Source organism: Pelodiscus sinensis, chromosome 10, assembly GCF_049634645.1.
Source record: "Pelodiscus sinensis isolate JC-2024 chromosome 10, ASM4963464v1, whole genome shotgun sequence".
NCBI lineage: Eukaryota > Metazoa > Chordata > Testudines > Trionychidae > Pelodiscus > Pelodiscus sinensis.
The window spans coordinates 2,046,390-2,072,073 of NC_134720.1; the positions used below are offsets into that span (position 1 = coordinate 2,046,390).

Sequence of the window (25,684 nt, forward strand, 5' to 3'; positions counted from 1 at the left end):
TGTTGGGAGCAAAGCATGTTGATCCTCTTGGAGTCTGGTTTCCCCAACCAACACACTCTGGTGAATTCTGGGTACATTTGTCAAATGTTTCAGTTCACCCACTTTTTCACATTTCAGGGGGAAAAAAAGAAAAAAAAATGTTCAAAATATTTCACCCAGTTTTTTTAAGAGAGCTGAAGTCCCTTAAGGAAAACCACAGCCAAAGGTTAAAATCAGAGCTAAGCCTGATTTTAATTAATCAGAGGGCAGACGTTTATCTAAAAGGGGAGTGCACATGTCATCTTAGGGGGGTCCAAATAGCCCCAGACCTTTGGCTTTTGGGGGACCACATGTAAAATATCTGTTCCAGGGATGTGGAAAATCAGCATCTACAACATGTGCCTACAGGAGACTTGGGGAGCCTGGGGGTGCCCAGGGTTGGGGAGTATCCATGTCATTCTATCTCCATGTCTCCTTTCAGTGCCATGGGCTGATCAGCATTCTGTCCTGTGGCCTCCAAATAAACTGTGTTTTCAGCTCTTCACCTTGACTCAAACAGGCACAGAGGTGACCTGGGAGCTTGAAGAGCAATGGGCTGTGGTGCACAGGAAGCCACATTCCCCCTCCGCCCCGTCTCCCTAAGGCAATGATTCAGGTAGTTTCAAGGTTTCAGTTTTATATTTCCTCCATAAAAAGCCCTACCAGCCCCCTCCCATGCCGGCCCCGTGGAGGGTGAGGAGTGGGGTGTGCCCGGCTCTGGGCTGCAGCCCCGTCTCTCTGGGCTTCACAGCCTCAGCCCCAGCCAAAGTCACAACCCCGCAGTGCCATGTGCACAGCTGTGTGGGGAGCGCTAGCGCCAACCTCGCACACCCCAGTGGGTCGGCCCAGGCTGCGAGGCCGTGGGCAGGGTGACGTACCCAGAACCAGACACACCCGTTCCCAGGGAGACAAACACAGGGCCCTCCCTTCGGCCTGCGTCTGTGACACACGTTCTCCCTCAGCTAGAGAGGGACACGGGCCTCATACCCCACAGCCTGGGGGTCCCAGCAGGCTCAGAGGAACCCCTGTGTGTGCCTGTAGCCCAGCCTCAGCCTCTCCCGGACTCCAGTGTGGGCCCTGGCACAGCTAGACCCATGGACTGATGTTTGTTCCCCTCAGGGGAGGGCGCAACTTGGTGCCCTGGGATGGAAGGAGGGTCCAGTCATCAAGGCCTGGCCTGGGGCTCAGAGACAAGGGCCTGTCGACATGGCACTTCACTCCACAGCAGAGGGTTCGTTTAGTCTGCACCAATGTGTTCCACACCAACGGGCGCACATGGCCTCTCCTGTCCCACACCAGAACGTCCTTGGGGCACGCTGCCTTCACCCTGCTTGCAATGGTGACCCTTTGGAGCTGTGGGACCGGCCACGGGGTGCTCCTTGTCCGCAGGGGACCGGCTCTGCCACAGACAGGGCCCCTGGCACAAAAGGCCTGGGAAGGGATCTGGCGTCTGTGAAACAACATGGTTAAATGACGAGGTGCAGCAGCCCCACGGTCGACAGGGAAACAACTAGATTGGAGGTTGTTGGCTCTTTGCCTGCTCACACCGGGTTTCCAGAGCTAGCGCAGGCCAATAACACACAATTCTGAGCTGTAAAAACACTGTAACAGGCCAATTTCCTGCAAGAGCCTGGGCAAACCTGATTGGACTGAATTCCTGCTTTTGTTGTCGGCTTCGGGCGGGGAGCTCAGTCTTGCAGATGCTAATAAAAGTGTGTGTGGGGGGTGGGGTGGGGAGTCACTCACGTGTAAGTCCTCCAGAGCGAACCCAGCCCCTTGGGGGGACTCCCCACCCTGCTTCACAATTCAGTCTCCCGGCACCCACAGGCACAGGAAGGGGTTTGGGGTCAATAGGCCGAGTTTAAACTGGCTCGGGGTCTGCTTCTTGATCCAGAAACCGGATCATCTAAGGGGACCGTTCATCCTTAGGGAAGGCTTGGAAGGGCCGACGCTGAGTACTGGCCTGCTAGAGATGCCGGGGTGGGAGGGGGGTCAGGCCTCTGACAAACTGATTGACATGCGTGTAGTTGCTTGTATGGTTAACAGATGATTCAACCAAAAATAACAAAACCACCCTCCCCCAAAAAAAACACTGTGGAAAAAAAAAGTGGGAGACCAAAGTTGTCGAGTAAAACAAAAAATGACCCTGACAGCAGTTATTAAGCATGGCACCTTTAAAAGGAGGCTTTTTTTTGGCTGACGGCCATCTTGTTTTTCTGTTTCAGCCAGAAGAGAATCCTCTGCAGAACCAAGTAAGAGGTAAGTGGCGGAGGGGTGGGGGTAGCATCCTGGGGCTCCTGGCGAGAAGACTGGGGGATCCAGGGCCTGGGCCCGGTTGCTGATTGTGTTGTAGGGTTGCCAGGTATCCAGTATTTTGGCCTCCTGGCAGGGAAAAAAAACAGAAAATACCGGACATTTTAGGTGTCCAGTATTTTCTGAATTTTTTTACCAGACAAGAGGTGAAAATACCAGACAGTCAGGGTCAATACCAGACACCTGGCAACCCTAGCTGCTTGTAGGGTTTTTTTGTAACGCTTTCACTGTCACAAGCCAAGTGCTTGCTTAGAAACAGCTGGGGGAACAAATTCTGAAAGGCATTCAGGTACCTGAAGGGGAGGACAGATGCCCAATGGGATTTTCTAAAGCCCTATGGGACATCTGTTGTCATTAAACGCTGTTGAACATCTGGCCCTTTGGTTCCTGAGTCGCCCTTATTTCCAGTGGAGCTTTGGAACCCACAGCCAATGTGACCTTTCACATGAGGACTCAGGCTCCTAGATCACTTAGGTGCTCTGGAAAATGTTCCCTAAAACCAGACATACTTATGAAGTCATCCCCAATGGTATTTACACCCTTGCTTGCCAACTGATTTCATTCGCTCCTGGCGAACCTTGGGAGAAGAGGTGGATTCTGAGAGGTTCTCTCCTACCAAGTCACCTGCAGACAGAAAAAGGCAGTCACTGACTCAGAGGAGATTCATGTTGTGCACAATTGATTTAGTCCCAGGACTGTCAGGGCTGCTGGGGTCACCTCATTCTGCTAGATGCCGTCAGTCAGTTTTGTTTTGTTGCCTATGGACCACTGCCTTCTGGGCCTTGAATAAGGGCCTTGTACGTGGTGGGGCAGTGTGTTTTGAAGAGATTTTCCACTAAGGTGTTACTTCCTGCAATCACAGGCTTGTGTTCCTGGTCCACGTACTTGCATAGATGCATAGAATAGGAGTTGTTGAAGTTGGGGCTTCTCTCCCAGACCTCAAAGTACCGATTCCATGATAAGTAGGGGATGGGGTAGAAACACTGAAGATGCAGGAAGGAAATGTTCTGACAATTTATATCCTCCACGTTATGGAAATCGGTCAAGTTGCACAGACAGCAATGTCCCCCTATGAATCGGGGGGGCTATCTCCCTCTAAAGGTACACCGGGGGGGGGCTCAGAGACGGGGCAGTCCCCAATGGGGAGAAGGGAGCTCACCCCTGGCGTCTCCTTTCACCGGCCTTTTCTGTACAGTTTTGTGAGGAGCAATCCCATTCTAGGAACATCCCAATTTCCTGGCACAACTGAAGTCTTACCTTGTTTTTAAGTTATGAGAAGAGAAAGCTTCCTACCAACTTTAGTGATCCTAGCTCCTAACATTTAGGAGGATTCTTAAAACAATCCTTCTGAGAGGAGCTGGTAAAGACTAGAGCTCCCCACCCAAACTGACCTCTGAATTTCTCTCTTGCTTCTAAATCTTGTGCCCAGACATTTCCGTGACTGCCGGACATCTTCACCAAGCGCTGAAATCATATTTCCCAAACAGCAAATCTTCACTTTACATTCATGATGTGTGAAATACGTTTGTATTGACCTCTTGCCTTTCTGGAAAGGGGGCGATTCACCACTTTGAGACAATATAAATACTGAAATGACGATGGAAATGCTCCATTTGCCAGAACTCCTGCCCTCAGGAAATGGACAATGCCCATTACAATTTCAATGAATATTTAATGCATGGGAAAATTTCATGAAAAGGGACCCACACTCTGTGCAACAAAATAACAGCTTCAAAACCTGAATAAATTGTGCAAAACCTTCATTTCCCTCCACTTCTATTTTGAATCTTGTTAAAAAATATTTCCCCTTTCATGTTTCCTCTGACTTTATGATACCATGGGAACAGAGGTGTCTCTTGGAAAACAGTTTCCTTCGGGAGAGGAAGACATTCTCCATCGCAGATAGAAGAGCCCAGGCTGCGGAAGTGGAATTTGAATCCCGCCATGTGTATGTAAGCAGGGGCTGAATTACTGCTTGCTATCAGCCAGCTAAAAGGAGAGAGCTGTCCTGGGGGTGGGTATGCTCACTCCAACTGTTTAGCCCTGCAAGATAATTAACTGTTAACTGTTGATATGTAAATACAGCTCATGCTAGGAGGGGGAAGGAATCTGAGGTGTGGCTTTGTAAATCCAATTCAGCCAGGGCTGAGGGAAGATCAGTGTTGGAATGGAATGGAATGTATTGTAACTAATTCAGGGCCATTGTGGAGGTCACAAACCATGCTACCCCTAAATGTGGGAACTGTAAAATATGACACCAGTGCTTGCAGGAGAGACACCATCATTGTAAGAGGTCTCCGAGGAACAAGCCCCCCCCCCCCTTCTAGAGTGAGTGCACTGAAATGGGGGAGGAGAGAGCCTGCTTTATGCCTGCCAGGTGTGAGCGTAAGACTGGCTCAACCTGCCTCTTTCCCCCTTGTTTTTAAGGCTAGACCTAAAGCAGACTCCGTGAGGAGTCTTTTTGCTAGTCCAGTGGAAGCTGGAATCTTTTGCCAACCTAGGTGGTGGCTAAAGAGTTGAAATCACTAAGAGCTGATTTGGTTTGGCCTGGAGCCAGACCTATCACAGCCAGCAGAGCGGCTGGTTGGTTCAGGTAGGATTGGGCAGCCGGTAGGAGCAGCGGCAGGTGGCCAGCAGAGCGGCTGGCGGGAACGACCGGAGGGCAGCAAGGCAGCACACAGGTGGCATCACAACAGGCTCTATGAAGGAAGTCGTCAGGGTGATGTGTCTCGGTCTGCACTGAGTGGATAGAGCTGTAAGTGGGGCATTTGAAGTGGGATACGGGGAAAGTTTAGGTAAGTGAATGGAATCCTTACCTTGTTGGACTAGTGAACCTGAGAGGCCAAGGTCATTGCTCAATCCATTTGATCTGGGATGGTTACTCATAGGGAGTTATACACTCTGTTCATGGTATTTTCCCAAGTTAATGCCATGTCACTTCTTTCTCTCTCTTTCATTAAAAGTTCTTTTCTACACTCAGACTCTGTGCTTGCGAGTGGGGAAGCATTGATTCTCAGAGGTGCCCAGGGATGTGTGAATTTCCCAGGCTACTGGGTGGGGGCGTGAGCTGGTTCTGTGTGGGATGGACCGCTAGGTATTAAACCCGGCCCTGGTTGCTGCCGGCCCTATCCAGAAGATGGGTTACACGTTATTTTTCAGCCCTTTTATGAAGAAACAAACGGGACTGTTGGGGTAGGCCCTGGCAGCAGATTCCACAGAATATGAAGCCAACGGAGGAATGTGCAAGCGGTCTGCGGTCTCCACAAAGATGATGCCACTGGTCTGTTTCACATCATCCTTTTGTGACGGGAACGGCTCAGGACTCGGCGTCCAAAAGAAGGTGTGGCCACGTGGCAGGAAACGTTTATAGACAAAGGCCAGGACGAAGACAAAAAAGAGCCCGAGCCCTATTTTGACCCCCTTTAACATTCTTGCTTGTCCTTGGACAAATGAGTCCTGACAAAAACAAAGTCAGTGATTCTTTCATTACCGCTGAGATACAAGACAGGATTTCAAATGATGTCATTGCTTTGGATTATTTCCAGGGTGGATACAAATAAATGATTTTTTAAAATAAATATTAAAAATCAGTTTTTTAATTTACATCAGATTTTTTTTAAATCATAACCTCTGCTCCTTGTTTCCCACTCCCTTCCTTTTTTCTACTCCCCACTTCTCCTCTATTTATTTTGCTGAGAGGGTGAAATGAGGGTGAATGCTAGAAACAGGGCTACTTACAGCCCAAGAGCGGTGGACTTACACTAAAACGCGACTGAACCAGTCACAAAGAGCACTTCTGTTTGCCGCACTGGCCAGCAGGAAGTCCTATGAGAAACCCCTCAGACACTCTCTGTGTCACAACCAGCATCGCACCCGACACGGATGAGAGGTTATGAAAACTAATTGCACCAACCTTGAATAGGTTCTTCCAATCCCAAAGGACTAGCCCCATTCCCAGGTCAATTTATACCTCAGATCTTATCCAGGAGAGCACACTGTGTCAGTTCTTTGCAATCTAACATCTAAAGGTTTATTAAAGAAAGAACGAAAAGGCTGAGGTTTACAGCAACTTTCCTCAAATGTGTATTGGCAACAGTTAAGGTTCATTGCCAATCAAGTACTTTGTTTCACTTGACTAGTCACCCTGTTACAATAGGCGAGAGAAGCCTGTTGATAGCTCTATGAAGCAAATACTTGGAATGTCAGAACATGGCCAATATTTATCACTCTAAATACAAGACTCTGACATGCACATGAATAGCAGAATAGCACATTAACAGTAGAAACACAATATGATAAGTCATAATACTCCGGTTTCTCTTCAAATCGTATAAATCTTTCGCCTTTCACTGAATACTGTGACAAATCCAAGGCAATAATTGCTTAGAACAACATTGGATTTGATCTACTTTTGCAGCATGATTTCTATACGTCTTAGGTGAGTCGGCCAAGAGCTAAAGAAAATAGTTAATTTATCCCTACAAGCTCTGGCCGATGTCTGGAACCAAATAAACACCACGTTAATGTAGATATTCGTATTCTCCATAGTGTAGAATTCTTGGCATTTTCCCATGAAAGAAAGATGGCGGTGTGCCTCAGTTTTCCTGCTCATGTAGCACAAATTACAGGCACCAACAACTGGGAAATATAAGTATTAGTAGGTCTTTTACAGTACAGTGTGTCATTATGTACCACGCTGAACATGTTCTGGGATTTTTCCAAAAGATCATGCGCATTGGGCAGGTTTACAGTTCTGGGTAGCAGCAGCACATTGGTTACAAAAGTGGACACCAGCAACAAGAACAAAACCATTGCAAGTGCACATGTACCGTTCTTTTTGTCATCCTTGGCTCAATACCTTTCGAGGGCTACAATCTAGAGTTAACCTATGGGACAGCTGCATTATCCTCAGCTATAGCAAGCTGAGAGGCCCCTTCCCCACCCAAAGCACTGGAGAGAAACTCTGCCCTCCAGGCAGATGAACCCTTGGAGACAGTCTCCCCTCTGTCCCAGCATCTGGCTGGCTCCAGCTGGTCTCCACACACCGGGGCTGATCCCACAGAGCTATTTGCAACAAATCGGGTTCTTCCTGGGCAGGTTTCTCTTCCACAAGCTTTACTAGGCCTCCGTCCAGCAGCGCCACAAACTTGATCTTTTCCTCAGTCACGGCTTCAGCCGGACTGGAATCTGCTGCACAGAAACATCGTCCTGATCTCTGAGTGCCTCCTGTCCTTGAATGAATTCCAGCCTCGCCTCTGAGCCTGACACAGGCCTTCAGCAACCTCCTGCCAGACACACAGCTCTCTCCCTCAGGCAGACACTGAGAGAAACTCTCCCATTGGTCACAGTAAAACTGGCTAGACACAGACAACTGCCCCAAGTCAATTCCCTCCTCCCCCTTCCCAAAATCTCCCTGGTAGTCACAGGGGACAGGAGAGTTAGACCAGCCCCAAAGGAGTCTGAATGCATGACATCAGCCGGATTGCACATTTCTACCATGTCATCATCAAAGCACAGAGCAACACAGTGACACACGACTCCCAAGCGGATACCGTCTCTGCCGCTCTTCCCATTTCCCCCTTGATCTGGAGTTTAGTCTGGCAACTCCCTGCTCAGCTTCGCTGAGTCTCTCCTCTGCTGCTGGTCGCTCCATTCGCCTGGCCTGGACTTCTTTCTCTCTTTCAGCAGCTCCTCTCTCCAGCTCAGCGCTCCTTTGCTTCTCCCTTACATGAATCTCGGCAAGTTTTTGTTCCTAATAGAGCTCCGCTTTTTTCAACATCTCCTGCACTCTGAGATTTCTTCTGCAGCATCTCTGTCCATTAGCAAAGATTGCAGTTCACACTTTGCGGCTTTCTCTGGGTATGGGTCTCTCAGGTCTTTTATTCTAAGATCCTCATATTCTTGTTGACTCATGGCAACTGCTCTTTTGTTATGCTTACAAGAAGTACGGCTGGGGGGAGGGAGGGGATCTTTATGGGGTAAAAGGCAATATGCCCTGTTTATTGAGAATACCATGGCAAAGCAATTAGCATAGGCTTACACGCATTCAGACATACACATGCACACTGTCCCACCAGTTGATGTTATATTTAGCAGTGCGTGGTCCATCGCCAACTGGATGGATCACGGATGGAGAAGCGGGGGCTCTAGCAGTCCAGACCGATGCTCCCGTCTTTGACAGGACATAGCCCAAAGTTTCATGCCAAAGTTGTCCCTTCTCATAGTCATTTTCCTTCGTAAGTTTTACATCATGCTGTAATTAACTGTGCTTTTAAGAGTGCTTGTTTGCTTACGTTGTTCTTCTCGTATCATAGTTATCTTGTCCCAATGGATAGGTGCTTGCCTCATCTTTATCTGCCCATCATCCGCAGTTCGGTGGGGGCATACAGGAATCTCCTGGCACTTTTACATCTGTCCTCCGCTCCTTCCTAGAGTATCTGGCCTTCACGCTTATCTCGTAACACACATGCCTCATTCACACACACAAACCAGAATTGATTTCTTTGGTACATAGACACAATATGAATATTTAAGCAGGAATATCTAATTACAATTAAAAAAAACCCTAATCATCATGCCATTTTACATGTTTGACAATACTAATTTTAAAACATAAAACAAAATAATCAGACTCTATCTCTGCCTTGGAATCAGCTTTAGACACAATATTCTGGCTGGTGCAGCTTTACCAGAAGGTAAAGGTCCTTTCTGCTCTCAGAAAGGGTGGCTGGCAGAGTTCACATGACTTTGCATAAAGCTACACTTTAGCTACGTGGCTACACTTTAACCAACCAAACTCTCAATCCCAAAGTCCAAATTTAGAAGCACGTGGGGGTCCTGATCCAAAGCTTCACTGACCTGGTTCTGTGGATCCAAGCGTGACTATAACAGATTCTGGGGGCACCGCCGAGAGGGTAAGTGTTTAGGACCAGGGCTGCTTATAACCCACGAGGGGGGACTTCCACTGTAGGACCCCGAACCAGTCACAAAGAGCACTTCTGTTTGCCGCACTGGCCAGCAAGAAGTCACACGAGCAATCCCCTGAGACACTCCAGCTTTCCCTGTGTCACAGCCAGCACCGCACCTCACTCGGATGAGAGGTTATGAAAACCAATCCCACAATCTCTGAACAGATCCTTCCAATCCTAAAGCAGCAGTCCCATTTCCAGGTCAACTTTTACCTCAGATCTTATCCAAAAGCGCAGGCTGGCCCAATCCTTTAGTATCTAACATCGAAAGGTTTATTAATGAAAGGAAGAAAGAAAAGGTTGAGAGTAAAGTTTAAAGTAATCAGGTTACATACGTACGCCAGTTGCAAAGTTCCTGGTGCAGGCTTATAGCCGACATGGAAAGTCTGCTGTCTCATAAGTCTCTGGAATACATCCTGTGCTAGGAGGGGGCATCAGTCCTGGGCCCAATTCATGGCAAAACTGCTTCTGACATGACGAGCTGGAGTGAAGACAAATGGAGGAAACTCTGGGGCCCTTTTTATACCCTTGCCCAACTGGAGGGAATTCCATTGTTCTCCTTGTGTGAAGGTAACTCTCAAAATACCGTTTGTCACATGACTAAGTCACCTGTCTGGGTCCTTTTTCGGCAAGCAGCCATGGCGTACACACTTGACTGCAAGGTCACAGCCAAATTATTCAAATGTGTATTGGCCACGCTTACAGTTCATTGTTCGTCAAGTAAAAAAAATAATGAACTGAGATACCTATCTTCTAGAATTGGAAGGGACCCTGAAATGTTTTTGATTCCAGTCCCCTGCCTTCACAGCAGGACCAAGTACCATCCCTGACAGATTTTGCACCAAATAGCCCCTTCAAGGACTGAGCTCACAACCTTGGGTTTAGCAGGCCAATGCTCAAAACACTAAGGGTATGTCTACACTACAACGTTAATTCGGAAGCAGTGCCGGCAGGGCATCAGATGAGGACTTAGAACGTGGAGATGCTGTCTCAGGCTAGCTGAGGGCTGTGCTTAAAGGGTCCCGACCCCCACCCCGGACAGACAGTTCTCAGGGGTGCCCCGCTTGCAAAGCAGTCCTGGCTTGGATTGCCCGGACTACCCACACTGGGCACATCACAGCATTCGGCCATCAGCCCGGCTGCACTTGCCGCAGGCTGCCATCTCGGGAGAGAGGGCAATTGGGGGGCTGCAGGAGAGGTTCCACCCCCAGAAGCCCGCAGAGCCAGCCCAGTCCTCCTCATCGGGGGCTCGTGCCCCATTCTTCCCTCACCTCCTTCCACTTACCCTTCCCTAGCCCCTCTTCTTGATGTACAAAATAAAGATAAAGTGTCTTCCAAAATGGAATCTGTCTTTATTGAACAAAAGTGGGGGAGACTGGGAAAAGGAGGTGGGAGAGGGGAAGAGAGAGGCTGGGAGAGGGGAGGGCAACTAAAATGATCAGGGGTTGGGAACAGGTCCCATATGAAGAGAGGCTAAAGAGACTGGGACTTTTCAGCTTAGAAAAGAGGAGACGGAGGGGGGACAGGATAGAGGTCTCTAAAAGCAGGAGTTGGGTGGAGAGGGTGCATACAGAAAAGTTCTTCATTAGTTCCCATAAAGAAGGACTAGAGGACACCAAAGGAAAGGAATGGGTAGCAAGCTTCAAACTAGTAACAGAAAGTTGTTCTTCACAAAGCAAAGAGTCAACCTGTGGAACTCCTTGCTGCAGGAGGCTGTGAAGGCTAGAACTAGAACAGAGTTTAAAGGGAAGTGAGATCAAGTCATGGAGGTTGGGTCCATGGAGTGCTATTAGCCAGGGGGTAGGAGTGGTGTCCCTGCCCAAGGTTTGTGGAAGGCTGGAGACGGATGGAACGAGACAAATGGCTTGGTCACTGTCTTCGGTCCAGCCCCTCCAGGGTCCCTAGGGTTGGCCGCTGTCGGCAGACAGGCTACTGGGCTAGATGGACCTTTGGTCTGACCCAGGACGGGCATTGTAAGCTCAGGGCTCAGGGTCGGGGGTCTCAGTGGACCCCCTTGATTCTCTTGCACACCTGCTCCTGGGTGGCCAGGCTGGCAGCTCTCCTGCCCTAGACGGCCACTTTCCTGTGCCTAGTGCGGAGATCGTGGATGAGGTCCACGATGTTTGCACTAGCCCAGGCGGGAGCCCGCCTCTTGCGGTCTCGGGCTAGCTCCCAGGAGCCGCCAGCCTTGTCCCGGGAAGAGGGGGAGGGCTGGGGGGCATCGGGTGGGTGGCTCGATCCGTGCCAGGTGCAGGGTCTGCTGGCTGGGTGCTGGCAGGCTTCCACCTGGCACGAGCACTGTAGTCAGCCCGTGCCCCTTTAAGGGGTCCGGTGCTGGGAGGGGAGCAGATGAGTTTTCCTGGTGTTGGCCAGAGTGGCCACCAGGGAAACCTGGAGAGGGCTAGTCTCCCACTAGTTCGAATTAAGAGTCTACACACCCCTTAATTCGAACTAGCTAGTTCGAACTAGGCTTAATCCTCGTGGAATGAGGATTACCTAGTTCGAACTAAGCGCTCCGTTAGTTCGAATTAAATAAGCACTCCGTTAGTTCGAATTAAATTCGAACTAACGGAGCGCTAGTGTAACGCCTATGAAAGTTAGTTCAAACTAACGTCCGTTAGTTCGAACTAACTTTGTAGTGTAGACATACCCTGAGAGAGAACAGGACTAGAATCCACCACCCTATACTCACTAGGTGAATGCCCTAGCCACTAAGCCACACTGAGACCTACTTCTGCGGTGTAAAATCTGTAGGGGAACATTTTAACCAGCCTGGACAGTCAGTTATGGATTTGAAAGTAGCCATCTTTCTGCAAAAGAATTTCTCATCCCTATGACAAAGGGAGACAGCTGCATTCAAATTCCTTTGCAAATTCAATACTAGCCACTTAGGACTGAGTAAAGATTGTAACTGGTTAGCGCACTACAAAGGCAGTTTCCCCTCTCTTGATATCTAAATCTCCACATCAACTGCTGTGAATGAACCTCTTCCACCCTGAGATGATTAGCTTCATTAACACAAGTCACTTCTTTCTTTTCTTGCCCTTATATATCCCCCTCCCTCTGTAACTTCCACTCCAGTTCACCTGATGAAGTGGGTTTTCCCCCACAAAAACTTATGCCCAAATAAAGCTGTCTCTCAGGTGCCACTAGACTCATTGTTTTACCAAAATTAAGTGCACTTTAAGCACAGTCAGGCTGAGCTTATTTTTTGGGTAACTTGATTTAAGTCAATTTTTTTTTTAGATTTAAATCCTTGATTGAAATCAATACACCCTTTGATTATTTGATTGACCGCATATTGCAAAACGGGGGAATCAAGAGTTAAAACAAATCACAGAACTGAGTTGGCATTAATCTTTCTGACTCTGGCAGCAGTTTAGGGAAAAGGCTTGTCAACTGTCCGTTGGTTGAAGCCTTGGAGTTTCCAGTCCTGAAACCAGAGGTATTTTCTGCTCAACTTAATGGCAATGAAAATGGCTGCAGATCGTAACAGGGAGGAGAAACTGCCTGGAGAAACTGGAGCAGCAGGCTGCATGCAAGCAAAGGACTCTACTAAGCTAAGGTGCTGTGTGTTTGGAAAAGAGCAGGGGAAAGACCCAGAAAAAAGAACAACTGGCTGTCTTGTCTGGGGGACTCCATACGAGGGAGCCAAAGAGCCAACAGTTGCTCGCACCTTTCAGAAAGTGGTTCATGTATTTTTTTATTTAGATTCTCACTTCAGAGCATTGGTAAAATTAGAATGAACACCACCTACTTGACTGTGCAGTCCCTGTGGGAGCAGAGTTATTATCCATGTGTCCTCTGTTTTCTCTCGGCTTCATGAAATGAAAAATAAACGCATAGGTCAAATTCAGCCTTACTGCACCACCTCAGTGGATCAGAAGTTGCTGCATGAAGGAGGCAGAATTTGGCCCCATGTTTGGACTGACCAGTGTTTTGGGTGTGCTCCCTCTGCCCACTTGATTGCATGTCTCCATTATCGACGGTTCTACCAGTGCTCACGATCCTGCCAGAGCTTCATGAACAGCAGTCTGTGCCGAAGAGTCCACTTGTGTTATATTGAGGATAAGGCTGTAAGAGAGAAAGCTAGACCTGCCTGGTCTCCATTCCAGTGTCTGGCAAGAGGGCGATTGTTTGGCAGTTGCGGACTTGAGTCTGAAGGGGAAAATCTGCAGTAACCATCTATAATACTCACTAAACCAGCAAATAAACTGAGTACATTGCACTTCTACAGCAAGGAGATCCACCTGCATTAGTTTATCTGGTAATGTGTCTTATTAATGAATTAATCAGATCAGAATACAAAGTACCAAGTACTGCACATTGATTATCAGAGACAGAAGGACACAACAAGCTGGGGAGGAGTCAGCATGACTTTATGTAAAGGGAAATCCTGCCGCACCATCTATTAGAATTCTTTGAGGAGGATCAACCACCATGTGGACCAGGATGACCTGGTAGAGATAGGGTACTTAGACTTTCAGAAAGCCTCTGACAAGATCCCTCACCAAAGGCTATTAACTATAGTGAGCTGTCATGGGATAAAAGGGAAGGACTTCTCGTGGATTGGTGCCTAGTCAAACAACAGGAAACAAAGGGAAGGAATAAATGGTCTGTTTTCAGAGTGGGGAGGAGAAAATATCAGGATCCATCTGAAGAACTGGTCCTCAGACCCAAGCTGTTCGACATACAGGCAGTCCGCGGGTTACATGGATCCGACTTACATCGGAACCCTACTTACAAACAGGCTGAGGCAACCCCGCACTAGCTGCTTCCCCTCAGCAGACCAGGGAGATGCGAAGCGGCTTTTCTCAGCAGACACCTCAGCTTGAGAATAAAGGACTGAGGGAAGTGAGGTGTGGGAGAATAAAACTGAGCTCTGGAGAAATGTTTGGCTAGAGTTTCCCCTACAATATGTACCAGTTCCGACTTACATACAAATTCAACTTAAGAACAAACCTACAGTCCCTAACTTGTACGTAACCCGGGGACTGCCTGTATTCATAAGAGACCTGGAAAAACATGGCACATTGTGATGTGGAAAAGTTTTCAGATAATAGAGAATTAATCAAAACATTAAGTCTAAAGCAGACCAAGAAATGCTTCCTGTTCCCTGGCTCACCTTTCAGGTGCAGGCTGTGCAGTTAATAGGCCTACCTGGCCCACATGGGTAGACACCCCATGGTATGGGAAGACAGTGTTCTGGTTGATGTGTTGTGACTAAGAATGGCCGTTCTCATGTTCTTAAATTACATCAAAGTTCTCCTGTGAGTTCCCTGGAAACTCTGGCCTAGTGGTGGAAATTCTGCCAGATTATTTATATTTCAAAATACTTTTGGTGAACCAAAACCACTGAAATGAAATTGCATTTCAAATGCTGAATTCAACCTGAAAGGAAACATGTCCCTCGGTGGGACTCCCCACCGTGCCTCACACTGGAGTCTCCCAGCACCCACAGGCACAGAATGGGTTTTGGGGTCACTAGGCCGAGTTTAAACTGGCTCAGGGCCTGCTTCCTGATCCAGCAACCGGACCGTCTAAGGGGGTCGCTCATCCTCAGGGAAGATTTGGAAGGGCCAACATATAGCCCTGGCATGCTAAAGATGATGTCAGGGGGGCCTCCCACAAACCGATTGACATGCGTGTAGCTGCTTCTATGGTTGCCAGATGGTTCAACGAAAAATACCGAAATAGCCCCCTCCCGAAAAAAAAAACAGTGAAAAAAGAAAAGGGGGGAGATCACAGTTGTTGAGCAAAACAAAAAGCAAAAAAATGACCCCAACAGCAGTTATTAAGCATGACCCCTTTAAAAGGAGGCTTTTTTGTTGTCGGCCATCTTGTTTTTCTGTTTCAGCCACAAGAGAAGTCTCTGCGGAACCAGGTAAATGGGGGGATGGGAGGGCATCATCCAGAGGGGTCTGGCGAGAGGTCTGGGGGGTCCTGGGGCTGGGCCTGGTTGCTGAGTATGTCATAGGGTTGCCAGGTATCCGGTATTTTCGCCTCCTGGCAGGGAAAAAAACCAGAAAATCCCAGACATTTTAGGTGTCCGGTATTTTCTGAATTTTTTTTACCAGACAAGAGGCGAAAATACCGGAGTGTCAGGGTCAATACTGGACACCTGGCAACCCTAGCTGCTTGTTGTTTTCCTTTGTAATGCTTTCACTGTCACAAGCCAATTGCTTGCTTAGAAAAAGTCAAGGGCGTGGAGTTCAGTTGTGGTTGTGTCAAGAGCTGTAATGAGGCAGTTTCAGTGCCCTGGGCAACAAGCATATTTGCACCCCCTCCTGCTTTCCCCAGCGTTTCCCCTTTCGGGTTTCCTGCCCCATGGTTTTGTTCCCTGTCCCTCCCCCACCACACTGCTTACAGCTAGGGTTGACAGATGCTTTAACCAAAAATACCGAGCACCCCTCAGCCTCCCCCCCCAAAAAAACAGGGGAGAGTGAGGCGCCCAGAGGTGGCTCACTCCCCTGACTGCAGAACCGACTGGGCACTTCAGGACGTGGGGCCTGGTTCCAATACTGCTTAGCAGGCTACCAGCTGCCCCCCAGCCAGCAGGGAATGACAGCTCTGCTTCCCCCTTGGAATTCAAAAGGCTGAGAAACAGGGGCCTAGCCTGCTCATACCGCACCAGCCTGTTCCCTTGTGATCTCTGTGACTGGCTCAGCCAAGCGAGATGGCCACTCCCAGCTCCAGGGCGCAAGAGAAGCAAACCCCGACCTGGCCTGACAGAGGCAGAGTTTGCAAAGCGCCTGGCCAGGCGGCTCGGGGCAACAAGCGCAGAGGGTCACAACGTGGCTGCTGAGGCACCGGGCCCTACATAGCTGCTGGGGAACAGAAAGGGTTTCCCATGCCATAACCTTGCACCCTGGCCTGCACCCCCCAGGGAATTCAAAGCCACCCAGGAAAGCAGCTGCAGGCGCTAAGCTCCCACAAAATCCGGATTCCCGTGGGCTGGCCCAAGGAGAAAACCCCGCTCACCCTGGCCTGGATGCCCCTTCCCGCTGAAAGCAGCCACTCCCTCACCCCCCCCTCGGGCGTCTGTGGGGAAAAAAAACTGCAGAGCACGCCCCACAGCCATGAGAGCCTCAGGAGTGTAAGTTAATTCGTTCAGATACCATGTAAATGTGAGTTTCACAGTAAGTCGACTGACCTTGTGTTGTACTACTGCCTAGTAACATAGTCACCCATTCTAATGGGTTAATAAGTAAAGGCCTCATCTACACTGGAGCACTATTTCGGGATACTGGAGTATCCCAAAATACCTATCCCATGTCTTAATTGAAAATCTGTTATACTGGGCACTGAAACTGACTTGATACGGCTCTAGACTACGATGATTCTAAGGTTCTATGGGGTGTTGGGGCCTGGCACAAGGCCCGGAATGAGGACAAAGGCAGCTGCAGGCATGGCACCGAGTGAAGAACAGCCGTTCTGCTGCGGGGCCGCTACCCCAGCAGCCAGGAAGGGGGTGTGGCCACTTCCCCATTCCTGAGACAGTTCAGCTAGTTAGTCGGAGGCAGCAGCTGGTCCTAGCCGGTCTGTCCCAGCCAGTCCCTGCGGCTGGTAATGCCTTCCAAAGCCAGAATGGGCCATGGGCAGACGGGACTCGGAACGATTCCCTGCAGGGGGCTTCTGACAGGAGCCGTGGCTGGGCGACTGCTCAATCCGTCACCGCTCGGCACAGATGCTCCCTTTGGACACCGCGGCCCACAGGCTGCTCACAGCCCTGCAGCCTCTTCTGGGGAGGGGCCGACTCTTCCCTGTCTCCCTCTACCAGCCACCAGCGCTCTCACTGGGCATGCTCAGAAATTGCCATGTGCCCCCGTCCTGGGCAGAGAACCAGAGAGGGCTGGACTCTGTTGCCCCATTTTGTCCTTGTGTGAATGGGGCTGGCTGGGAGTATGGCTGGCATTGCTCCTTCCAGCAGGGAGGTCTCAAATAAAAACAAATCGATAATGTGCCAGTGACGTTCCCTTCTCTGTCCGATTCGAGGGCCGGGCCGGTGTAGCCGATTGCCTGGTTTCTGGTGGGTTGCCTGTTGAACCTGCCACTTGTCACTTTGGGCTTGGCTGAGCGAGATCTTGTCCAGGCGAAGGCTGACGTTATGGTGACCTTAAAGTGTTAGCAGAGGGATCTAGATGAATATACAGGCTGAACCTCTCTGGTCCAGAAACCTCTGTGGTCCGGAAAGACCTAGGCAACCCCGGGAGCAGCTGCTGCCTTGTACACAGGGGAGCTACCCTGCTTTGAACCATTTTAGATGGGCTGGGGTGGTTTGGGATGAGGGACCTCATCCCTCGTGGACAGGCTGGAGCAGCCTCCAGGGCCACAGATAGGGGCTGCTTCATGCCAGCGGGAGCTGCCCCTTTCTGCCGCATGTCAGGGATGGTGATTTCTCCAGGGCTGGAGCAGCCGCCTGCCTGCACCCACTGTGCAGAGCTGAAGCAAAGGAGAAGGAAAACAAACAATCTCTTTGTCTCTGTCTGTGGGATCGGAGCAAATCCGGTTGTATCTTAGGGCTTTGCTGTATACAGTAGATTGAGAAATGTGTCTGGGATGGAAGCTGGAGGCATGAAGGTAAGTGTAGAGGTCGGTACGGTTCTGGCATAGATGGGTTTGTGGTATAGAGTGGTGGAAATTTGCCCATTATTTAATTGTACTGTAGTGTAAGTAATGGACAAATTTCTACCACCCTATAGCGAGTGAAAAAACAGATTGACGAAGCCAAATAAGTACCCAGACATGAACTCCTTCAAATAGACCCAAAAGAGAAAACAACAGAATTCCACTTGTCATCACCTATGGTCCACAACTTAACCCCCCTCTCCCCCACCCAACACATTATCTGCAGTCTATAACCTATGTTGGAAAATGATCCCTCACTCTCAGAGTCCTTGGGGGGAAAAGCCAATTCTCGCTTGCAGACAAACCTCCCAAATTGAAACAAATTCTCTCTGGTAACCATGCTACACAGCTACATCATCAACATAGAGACATAGAGCTAGAAGAGACCTCAGAAGGTCATCAAGTCCAGCTCCCTGCCCAAGGCAGGACCAATCCAAGCTAAATCAACCCAGCCAGGGATTTCTGAAGTTGAAACTTAAAAACCTCTCGGGACGGAGATTCACCACCTTCCTAAGTAAACCATTCCAGTACTTCACCACCCTCCTAGTGAAACAGTTTTTCCTAATATCCCACCTGGACCTCTCCCACCGCAAACTGAGACCATTATTCCTTGTTCTGCCATCTGTCACTACTAAGAACAGCCTCTCTCCATCCTCTTTGGAACCCCCCTTCAGGAAGTTGAAGGCTGCTATCAAATCCCCCCTCACTCTTCTCTTCTGCAGACTAAACAGACCCAAATCCCTCAGTCTCTCCTCTTAGGTCATGCGCTCCAGCTCCCTAATCATTTTGGTTGCCCTCTGCTGGACCCTCTCCAATGCGTCCACATCCCTTCTGTAGTGGGGAGGCCAGGACACAATACTCCAGATGTGGCCTCACCAGAGCTGAATAAAGGGGAATAATCACTTCTCCAGATCTGCTGGCAATGCTCCTCCTAATGCAACCTAATATGTCATTAGCCTTCTTGGATACAAGGGCACCCTGTTGACTCATATCCAGCTTCTCACCCACTATAATCCCCAGGTCCTTTTGTGAAGAACTACTACTTAGCCAATTGGTCCCCAGCCTGTAACAATGCTTGGGAGTCTTCCATCCCAAGTGCAGGACTCTACATTTGTCCTTGTTGAATCTTATCAGATTTTTTGTGGCCCAATCCTCTAATCTGCCTAGTTCTCTCTGGACTCTATTCCTGTCGTCCAGCATATCTACCTCTCCACCTATATTTGTGTCATCTGCAAACTTGCTGAGGGTGCTATCCATTCCCCCATCCAGGTCATTAATAAAGATATTGAACAAAACCAGTCCTAGAACCGATCCTTGGGGCACTCCACTAGAAACTGACCACCAACCTGACATCGAGCCTTTGATCAGTACCCATTTGGCTTTTGCAGATCCAGACTAACACGACTACCCCCCTGATACTTGATCTTGCAGGAGGAATAATGGTAGTACAAATTAGGAGGTTTAATTCGAACTACCTAGTCTGTGCCGCGTGTAGCTGCTGGCAGGTAGTTCGAACTACGGGGCATTTAAAAATGGCGGAGCCCGGGAACACTTTGAAGTGCTACCAGACTACCTGTTGAATTGTATTCACAGTTACTGAACATCAATATTACCGTAGAAGAGCAAAGCCTCGGGCTCATTGCACAAGGTGCTATAGACACTCACAGCAAGTGGCTGGGTAAACTATCCAAACACATGTAAGGGGACAGATTCTGAAAGGCATTTAGGCACCTTGAGTGGAGCACAGACGCCCAATGGGATTTTCAAAAGCAGTTACGGGCATCTGTAGGCACCAAAGGCCTGATTTTCAGTGGAGCTTTGGAACCCAAAGCCAACGTGACTTTTCATAATAAGAATCAGGCTCCTAGATCACTTAGCCACTTTGGGAAATGTTCCCTAAAGGACAACACACACTTATCAAGTCATCCACAATGGTATTTACACTCTTGCTTTCCTACTAAATTCATTAGGCTTTCGGGAATCTGGGAAGAAGAGGTGAATTCTGAGAGGTTCTGTCCTAAAAAATCACCTGCAGACAGAAAAAAGGCTGAGAGTCACTGACTCAGAAGAGATGCATGTGATGCACAATTTATTTAGTTGCAGGTCCATGAGGGCTGGAAGAGTCACCTTCTTCTGCTAGATGCCATCATTCATTCTTCTTTTCTTACCTATGGACTGCTGCCTTCTGGGCCTTGAATAAGGACCTTGTATGTGGTGGGGCAGTATGTTTTGAAGAGATTTTCCACTAAGGTGTTACTTCCTGCAACCACACGCTTGTGTTGCCGGTTCATGTAGTTCCACAGATGCAGAGAATAGGAGTTGTTGAAGTCAACGCTTTTCTCCCAGACCTCAAAGAACCGATTCCATTCTCCACAGGGGATGGGGTAGTAACGCTGAGGATGTAAGTAGGAAATGTTCAGACAGTTTATATCCTCCACTTTATGGAAATTGGTTACGGGGCACAACGCCTTGAGCCTCCTTGTCAGTAAGCCGGGCCCTTGGTGGCCCCAAATGTCTCCTCTGTAGTTTTGAACAAAATCCTTCATACAATCCCATATGAACTTGTGATGGCGAGAAAAGCCAAAAATCGCATTGCCGGCTAACCGGAAATCCTCGGCTGTCAGGAAGTCTTCTAGTGAAATAGGCCTGATGGAGATGACATCGGTGTCCATGTAGATCCCACCGTTTTTCCAGATGAGTGCAAGCCTGATACCGTCAGCGCTGACATGCAGCCAGTACCTCTCCTGGGCTGGATTTACCTGCAGAGTAGGAAAAGGACCACAGTGATGCAATTGATCTCAACACCTGTTTCTGTTAGCTATGTCCTGTATGAAACTCTCAGCAGTGTCTGTCCTAACTGTAATCCCTTCCCCAATTAATGGATATTGTTCTTGTTTGGGTGTGACACAGTGCTGGAAAAAGGCAAGAACAGATGTAGCTTTCGTTCGGTGTTATTGTATGAGTGTGTCCAAGGCACAATTGGTTGGAAACATCGAACCAATATAATAACGTAAGAGCGACCTTACTGGGTAACACTCGGTATCTAGCCCAGTATCCTGTCTTCAGAGAGTGACTAATGCCAGGTGCTCCACAGAGAGGGTATGTCTACACTACCCCACTAGTTCGAACTAGCGGGGTAATATAGGCATACCGCACTTGCAAATGAAGCCCGGGATTTGAATTTCCCGGGCTTCATTTGCATAAGCGGGGAGCCGCCATTTTTAAAACCCCGCTGGTTCGAACCCCGTGCAGCGCGGCTACACGGGGCACGAACTAGGTAGTTCGAACTAGGCTTCCTAGTTCGAACTACCGTTACTCCTCGTGAAATGAGGAGTAACGGTAGTTCGAACTAGGAAGCCTAGTTCGAACTACCTAGTTCATGCCCCGTGTAGCCGCGCTGCACGGGGTTCGAACCAGCGGGGTTTTAAAAATGGCGGCTCCCCGCTTATGCAAATGAAACCAGGGAAATTCAAATCCCGGGCTTCATTTGCAAGTGCGGTATGCCTACATTACCCTCCTAGTTCGAACTAGGAGGGTAGTGTAGACATACCTGGAGTGAACAGAACACTGAACCATCAAGTGATCCCTCCCCTGCCACCCATTCCCAGCTTCTGGCCGACAATGTAGGGACACTACTCCTGCCCCTACTGGCCAATAGCCATTGATGAACTTAATTTCCATGATTTTATCTAGTTCTTGTTTGAACCCTGTTATAGTCTTGGCCTTCATAACATCCTCTGGCCAAAAATGCAGGTTAACTGTGCCCTGTGTGAAGAAATACTTTCTTTTTTTGTTTCAACCTGCTGTCTGTTTTCATTTGGTGACCCCCTTCTTCTTGTGTAATAAGGAGTAAATATCACTTCTTTACTGTTACTTAATGTTACTGACCTCAGTCATATCTCCCTTTAGCGGTCTACTCCCCAAGCTCAGAAGTCCCAGTTTCTTCTCATACAGAATCTGTTCCCTACCCCTTATCATTTTTGTTGCACTTTTCTGAAGGTTTTCCAATTCCAGTATATCTATTGTGAGATGAGGCAACCACATGCCGTATTCAGGATGCGGGCACAGCATGCACTTATGAATTTTCTGTCTTTCTATCACTTTCCTAAAGAATCCCAAGATTATGTTTGTTTTTTTAACTACCATTGCACATTGAGCAGACGTTGTCAGAGGACTATCCACAATAACTCCAAGATCTCGTTCTTGAGTGGTAAGAGCTAATTTAGTCCCCATCATTTTACTTTACCTTTTGGAGCTCTTCGCCATTTTCCGGAGCTTAACTATTTTGAGCAATGTTGTATTATCTGCAGAGTTTGCCACCTCACTGTTGGCCCTGATTTTCCAGTTCATTTATGACTTGTTTGAATAGGATGGGTCCCAGAACAGACTTTTGGGGGACACCAATATTTATCTCTCTCTATTCTGAAAAGTGACCACGTATTTCTACCTATTAAATCCTATCTTTTAACCAGTTACCAGTCCTTGAGAAGATCTTCCCTTTTACCCCATGGCCGCTAACTTTGCATAAGAGCTTTTGGTAAGGGACCTTGTCAAAGGCTTTCTGGAAATCTAAGTACACTATATCCACTGGATCACCCTCGTTCACATGATCGTTTGCCCACAGAAAGTATTCTAGTAGATTGGTGAGGCATTTCCCTTTACAAAAACTATGTTGACTCGTCCCCAATTAATTATGTTCGTCTACATGTCTGGAAATATGGTCCTTCACTACAATTTCCATCAGACAGCTGGGTATTGAAGTCAGGTTTTTCGGCCTGTAATTGATGGGACCAGCTCTGGAGCCCTTTCTAAAAATTGGTATCACATTAGCTATCCTTCAGATGTTGAATTAAAGGATAGGTTGCAAAGTACAGTGAGAAGTCCTGTGGCACCTTAAACACTTACAGTTTGACTTGGGCATAGGCTTTTGTGGGCAAAGACTCACTTTGTCAGATGCATCGTCTTTGCCTATTAAAGCTTATGCCCAAATGAATTTGTTTGTCTTTAAGGTGCCACGGGACTCCTCCTTGTTTTTGAAAATGCAGACTAACATGGCCACACCACTGACACTACAGTTAGTAGTTTTGCGACTTCATAGTTCAGTTGCTTCAGAACTCTTAGTTGAATGCCATCTGCTGTTGGTGTCTTATTACAGTTTAACTTAACCGTGAGTTCCAAAAAACCTCCTTTAATGACACCTCAATCTGGAACAGAGCCTCAGATTTCTCACCTAAAACCAGTGACTCGGGTTTGGGAATCTCCCTCACATTGTCAGTCATGAAAACTCATGTAAAGAGCTAATGTACTTTCTCAACAATAGCCTTATGGTCCTTTAGCATCTCGATGATCTACTGGCTCCACTGGTTGGTTAGTTGTCTTCCTGCTTCTACTTTCCGTTTCGCTATTACTTTTAGAGACTTTGGCGAGCTGTTCTTCACATTCTTTTTGTCTTTTATAAATTGTATTTTTACACTTGTCAGAGTTTATGCTCCTTTCCACTGTCTTCACCTGGATTTCACTTCCATTTTTAAGGATTTTTTTCCCTCAGTCACTGCTTCATTTAGTTTGTTGTTCAGCCACAGTGACGCATTTTTTTTTTTTAATTTAAGGTATGCATTTAAGACGAGCCTTTCTACCAGTCACTTTAAGAGTCTCCATGCAGATGTCACTTTTGGCACTGTGCCTTTTCATTTCTGTTTAACTAACCACCTCAGTTTTATGCAGTTCCCCTTCATCATTGCTACCCTTTATTATCATGAATCATTAGCTGTTGCTTCTCCAAACAGCCTCCCATCTCAAAAGACACACTCACTGTCAAACCCAAAGCCCGTGTGAATCCACTGAGAAATTCTCATTGAATTTGAGGGCTTTGGAACGTCCCCTCCTGGCAATCTTTTCAGAGAACGAAAAGCCAGAGAAATGCAGGCCTCGGGTGATGCGGGGGCAGGGAGTGCGGGTGTGCCAACAGCGCACTCAGCTGCCAATTTAATCTCCAGCCTCCGATTTCATTTACAAACAAACTAGAAGATTTACCTGGCATTGCTCAGGGCCTTAACTCAATTCATTTTTGTTGTTCTTCCTTGAAATCATTGCTTGGGGCTGGGGAGGAGGGGTTCAGGATGCAGGCTGCCCCAGGGTCAGAGGACTAAACCAGCCCTCTCTCACTATAGCAGCTTTGGACCAGGTGAGAAGTGTCTCTCCATGGCTGATATAGTTCCAGCGGGCACACCTGGGGGAAGGGCTCATGTCCTATGGCTAGGGCAGGTCCACAGTCATCTGTACTTTCTACTTCCCAGCCAGAGGGAGGAATGCAGCCAACTGTGCACTTCCCCCTCGCTCCCTGACAAAGGGGAACAGCCAGCAATGTCCCCCTATGAATCGGGAGGGAAGGAGCTTCAGCTCCCTGCCTTTCTTAAAGAGCACATGACGGGTGGGAGACTCAGGGCTGGGAAAGTCCCCAGTAGGGAAGAGGAGCTCACCCCCTGGCAGCTCCTTGCATCACCCTGGTAATTCTGTCTCTTTTCTATGTCATTTTCTGAGACACAACTCTATTCCAGGCACATCCTGCCTTCCTGGCACAACCACACCCTGACCTTCCTTTAAGTTATGAGAAGAGAAAGCTTTCTACCAACTTTAGCGATCCTAGCTCTTAATGTTAAAGAGGATGCCAGCCTGTGTTTTCAAACAGGCCAAAACAAGAACTCAAAGGGGAGTGAACTCTCAAAACAACCCTTCTGAGAGGAGCGGGTAAAGACTGGAGCTCGCTGCCCAAATTGAGCTTTCAATTTCTCTCTCACTTCTAAATCTTGTGCCCAGACATTTTCGTGACTATCAGACACCTTCACCAAGCACTAAATCATGTTTTCCCAACTATAAATCCTCACTTTACATCAATGCTAACTAAAATTTTTCAAATGCAACGTTTGTATCGACCTCTGGCTTGTTTGGTAAAGGGGGTTGTTCACCATTTCAAGAAAATAGGATTGTCAGGACTATAATGGGAATGGTCTATTTCCTCTAACTCCCGCCTTCAGGAACTGTGCAATGTCCATAACAATTTCAATCGATATTTTGACTAATGCATGGCTAAGTGTCATGGAAAATGGGGTCCACATCTGGTGCAGCATAAAGACAACAGCTTCAAAACGTTAATAAAAGTGTGCAAACCCTTCATTTCCCGCCACTTCTACTTTCAATCTGGTTTTAAAAAATATTTTCCTCCTTAATATTTTCTCTCACCTTATGATACCATGGGAGCAGAGGTGTGTCCTGGAAAACAGTTTCCATGTGGAGAGGAAGAAGGAAGACATTCTTCATCGCAGACAGAAGAGCAAAGGCTGGGGAAGTGGAAACTGAATCCATCGATGTGTTATTTTTCAGACCTTTCATGAAGAAACGAACAGGTCTGTTGGGGTAGGCCCTGGCAGCAGATTCCACAGAACATGAAACCAACGGAGGAGGCTCAAGACGGTCGGTGGTCTCCACAAAGATGATGCCGCTGCTCTGACTCACGTCATCCTTTTGCATTGGGAATAGCTCAGCACACGGCTGGCATGGGTAGATGCAGCCAGACGGCTGGGAACGTTTATAGACAAAGGCCAGGAAAAAGACACAAGTGATCCCGAGCCCTATTTTGACCCACTTCATCATTCTTGCTTTTTCTCGGATAGATGAGGCTTAACAAAAAGAAAGTGTCAGTGATTCATTGATTGTCGCTGGAAGACAAATAAAAGAAGACAGGATTTCAAATTGTGTTA

General features: G+C 48.1%; 1 protein-coding gene and 1 long non-coding RNA gene across 21 annotated transcripts in view; one reads left to right on the forward strand and one right to left on the reverse strand.

The window, feature by feature from the left end:
• The window catches only part of LOC142830723 (uncharacterized), a 74,201-nt gene extending 67,280 nt beyond the window's left edge, over positions 1 to 6,921 (forward strand). For both annotated transcript variants that reach the window (XR_012906166.1, XR_012906165.1), the window contains 2 exons: positions 2,244 to 2,277; positions 3,761 to 6,921. This is a non-coding gene — a long non-coding RNA (uncharacterized LOC142830723). The remainder of the gene's footprint in view (positions 1 to 2,243; positions 2,278 to 3,760) is intronic.
• A 13,067-nt stretch (positions 6,922 to 19,988) lies between these two features.
• LOC102458804 (alpha-1,4-N-acetylglucosaminyltransferase-like) overlaps positions 19,989 to 25,684 on the reverse strand; it is a 101,755-nt gene continuing 96,059 nt past the window's right edge. For 17 of the 19 annotated variants that reach the window (XM_075937246.1, XM_075937243.1, XM_075937244.1 and 14 more), the window contains 2 exons: positions 25,167 to 25,642; positions 19,989 to 20,686 (listed from right to left, as the gene is read on the reverse strand). In XM_075937246.1, the coding sequence (XP_075793361.1) occupies positions 20,096 to 20,686; positions 25,167 to 25,577 (1,002 nt within the window). In that variant the 5' untranslated portion in view covers positions 25,578 to 25,642 and the 3' untranslated portion in view covers positions 19,989 to 20,095. The remainder of the gene's footprint in view (positions 20,687 to 25,166; positions 25,643 to 25,684) is intronic. The other 2 variants (XM_075937247.1, XM_025178209.2) reach the window with 1 other exon arrangement.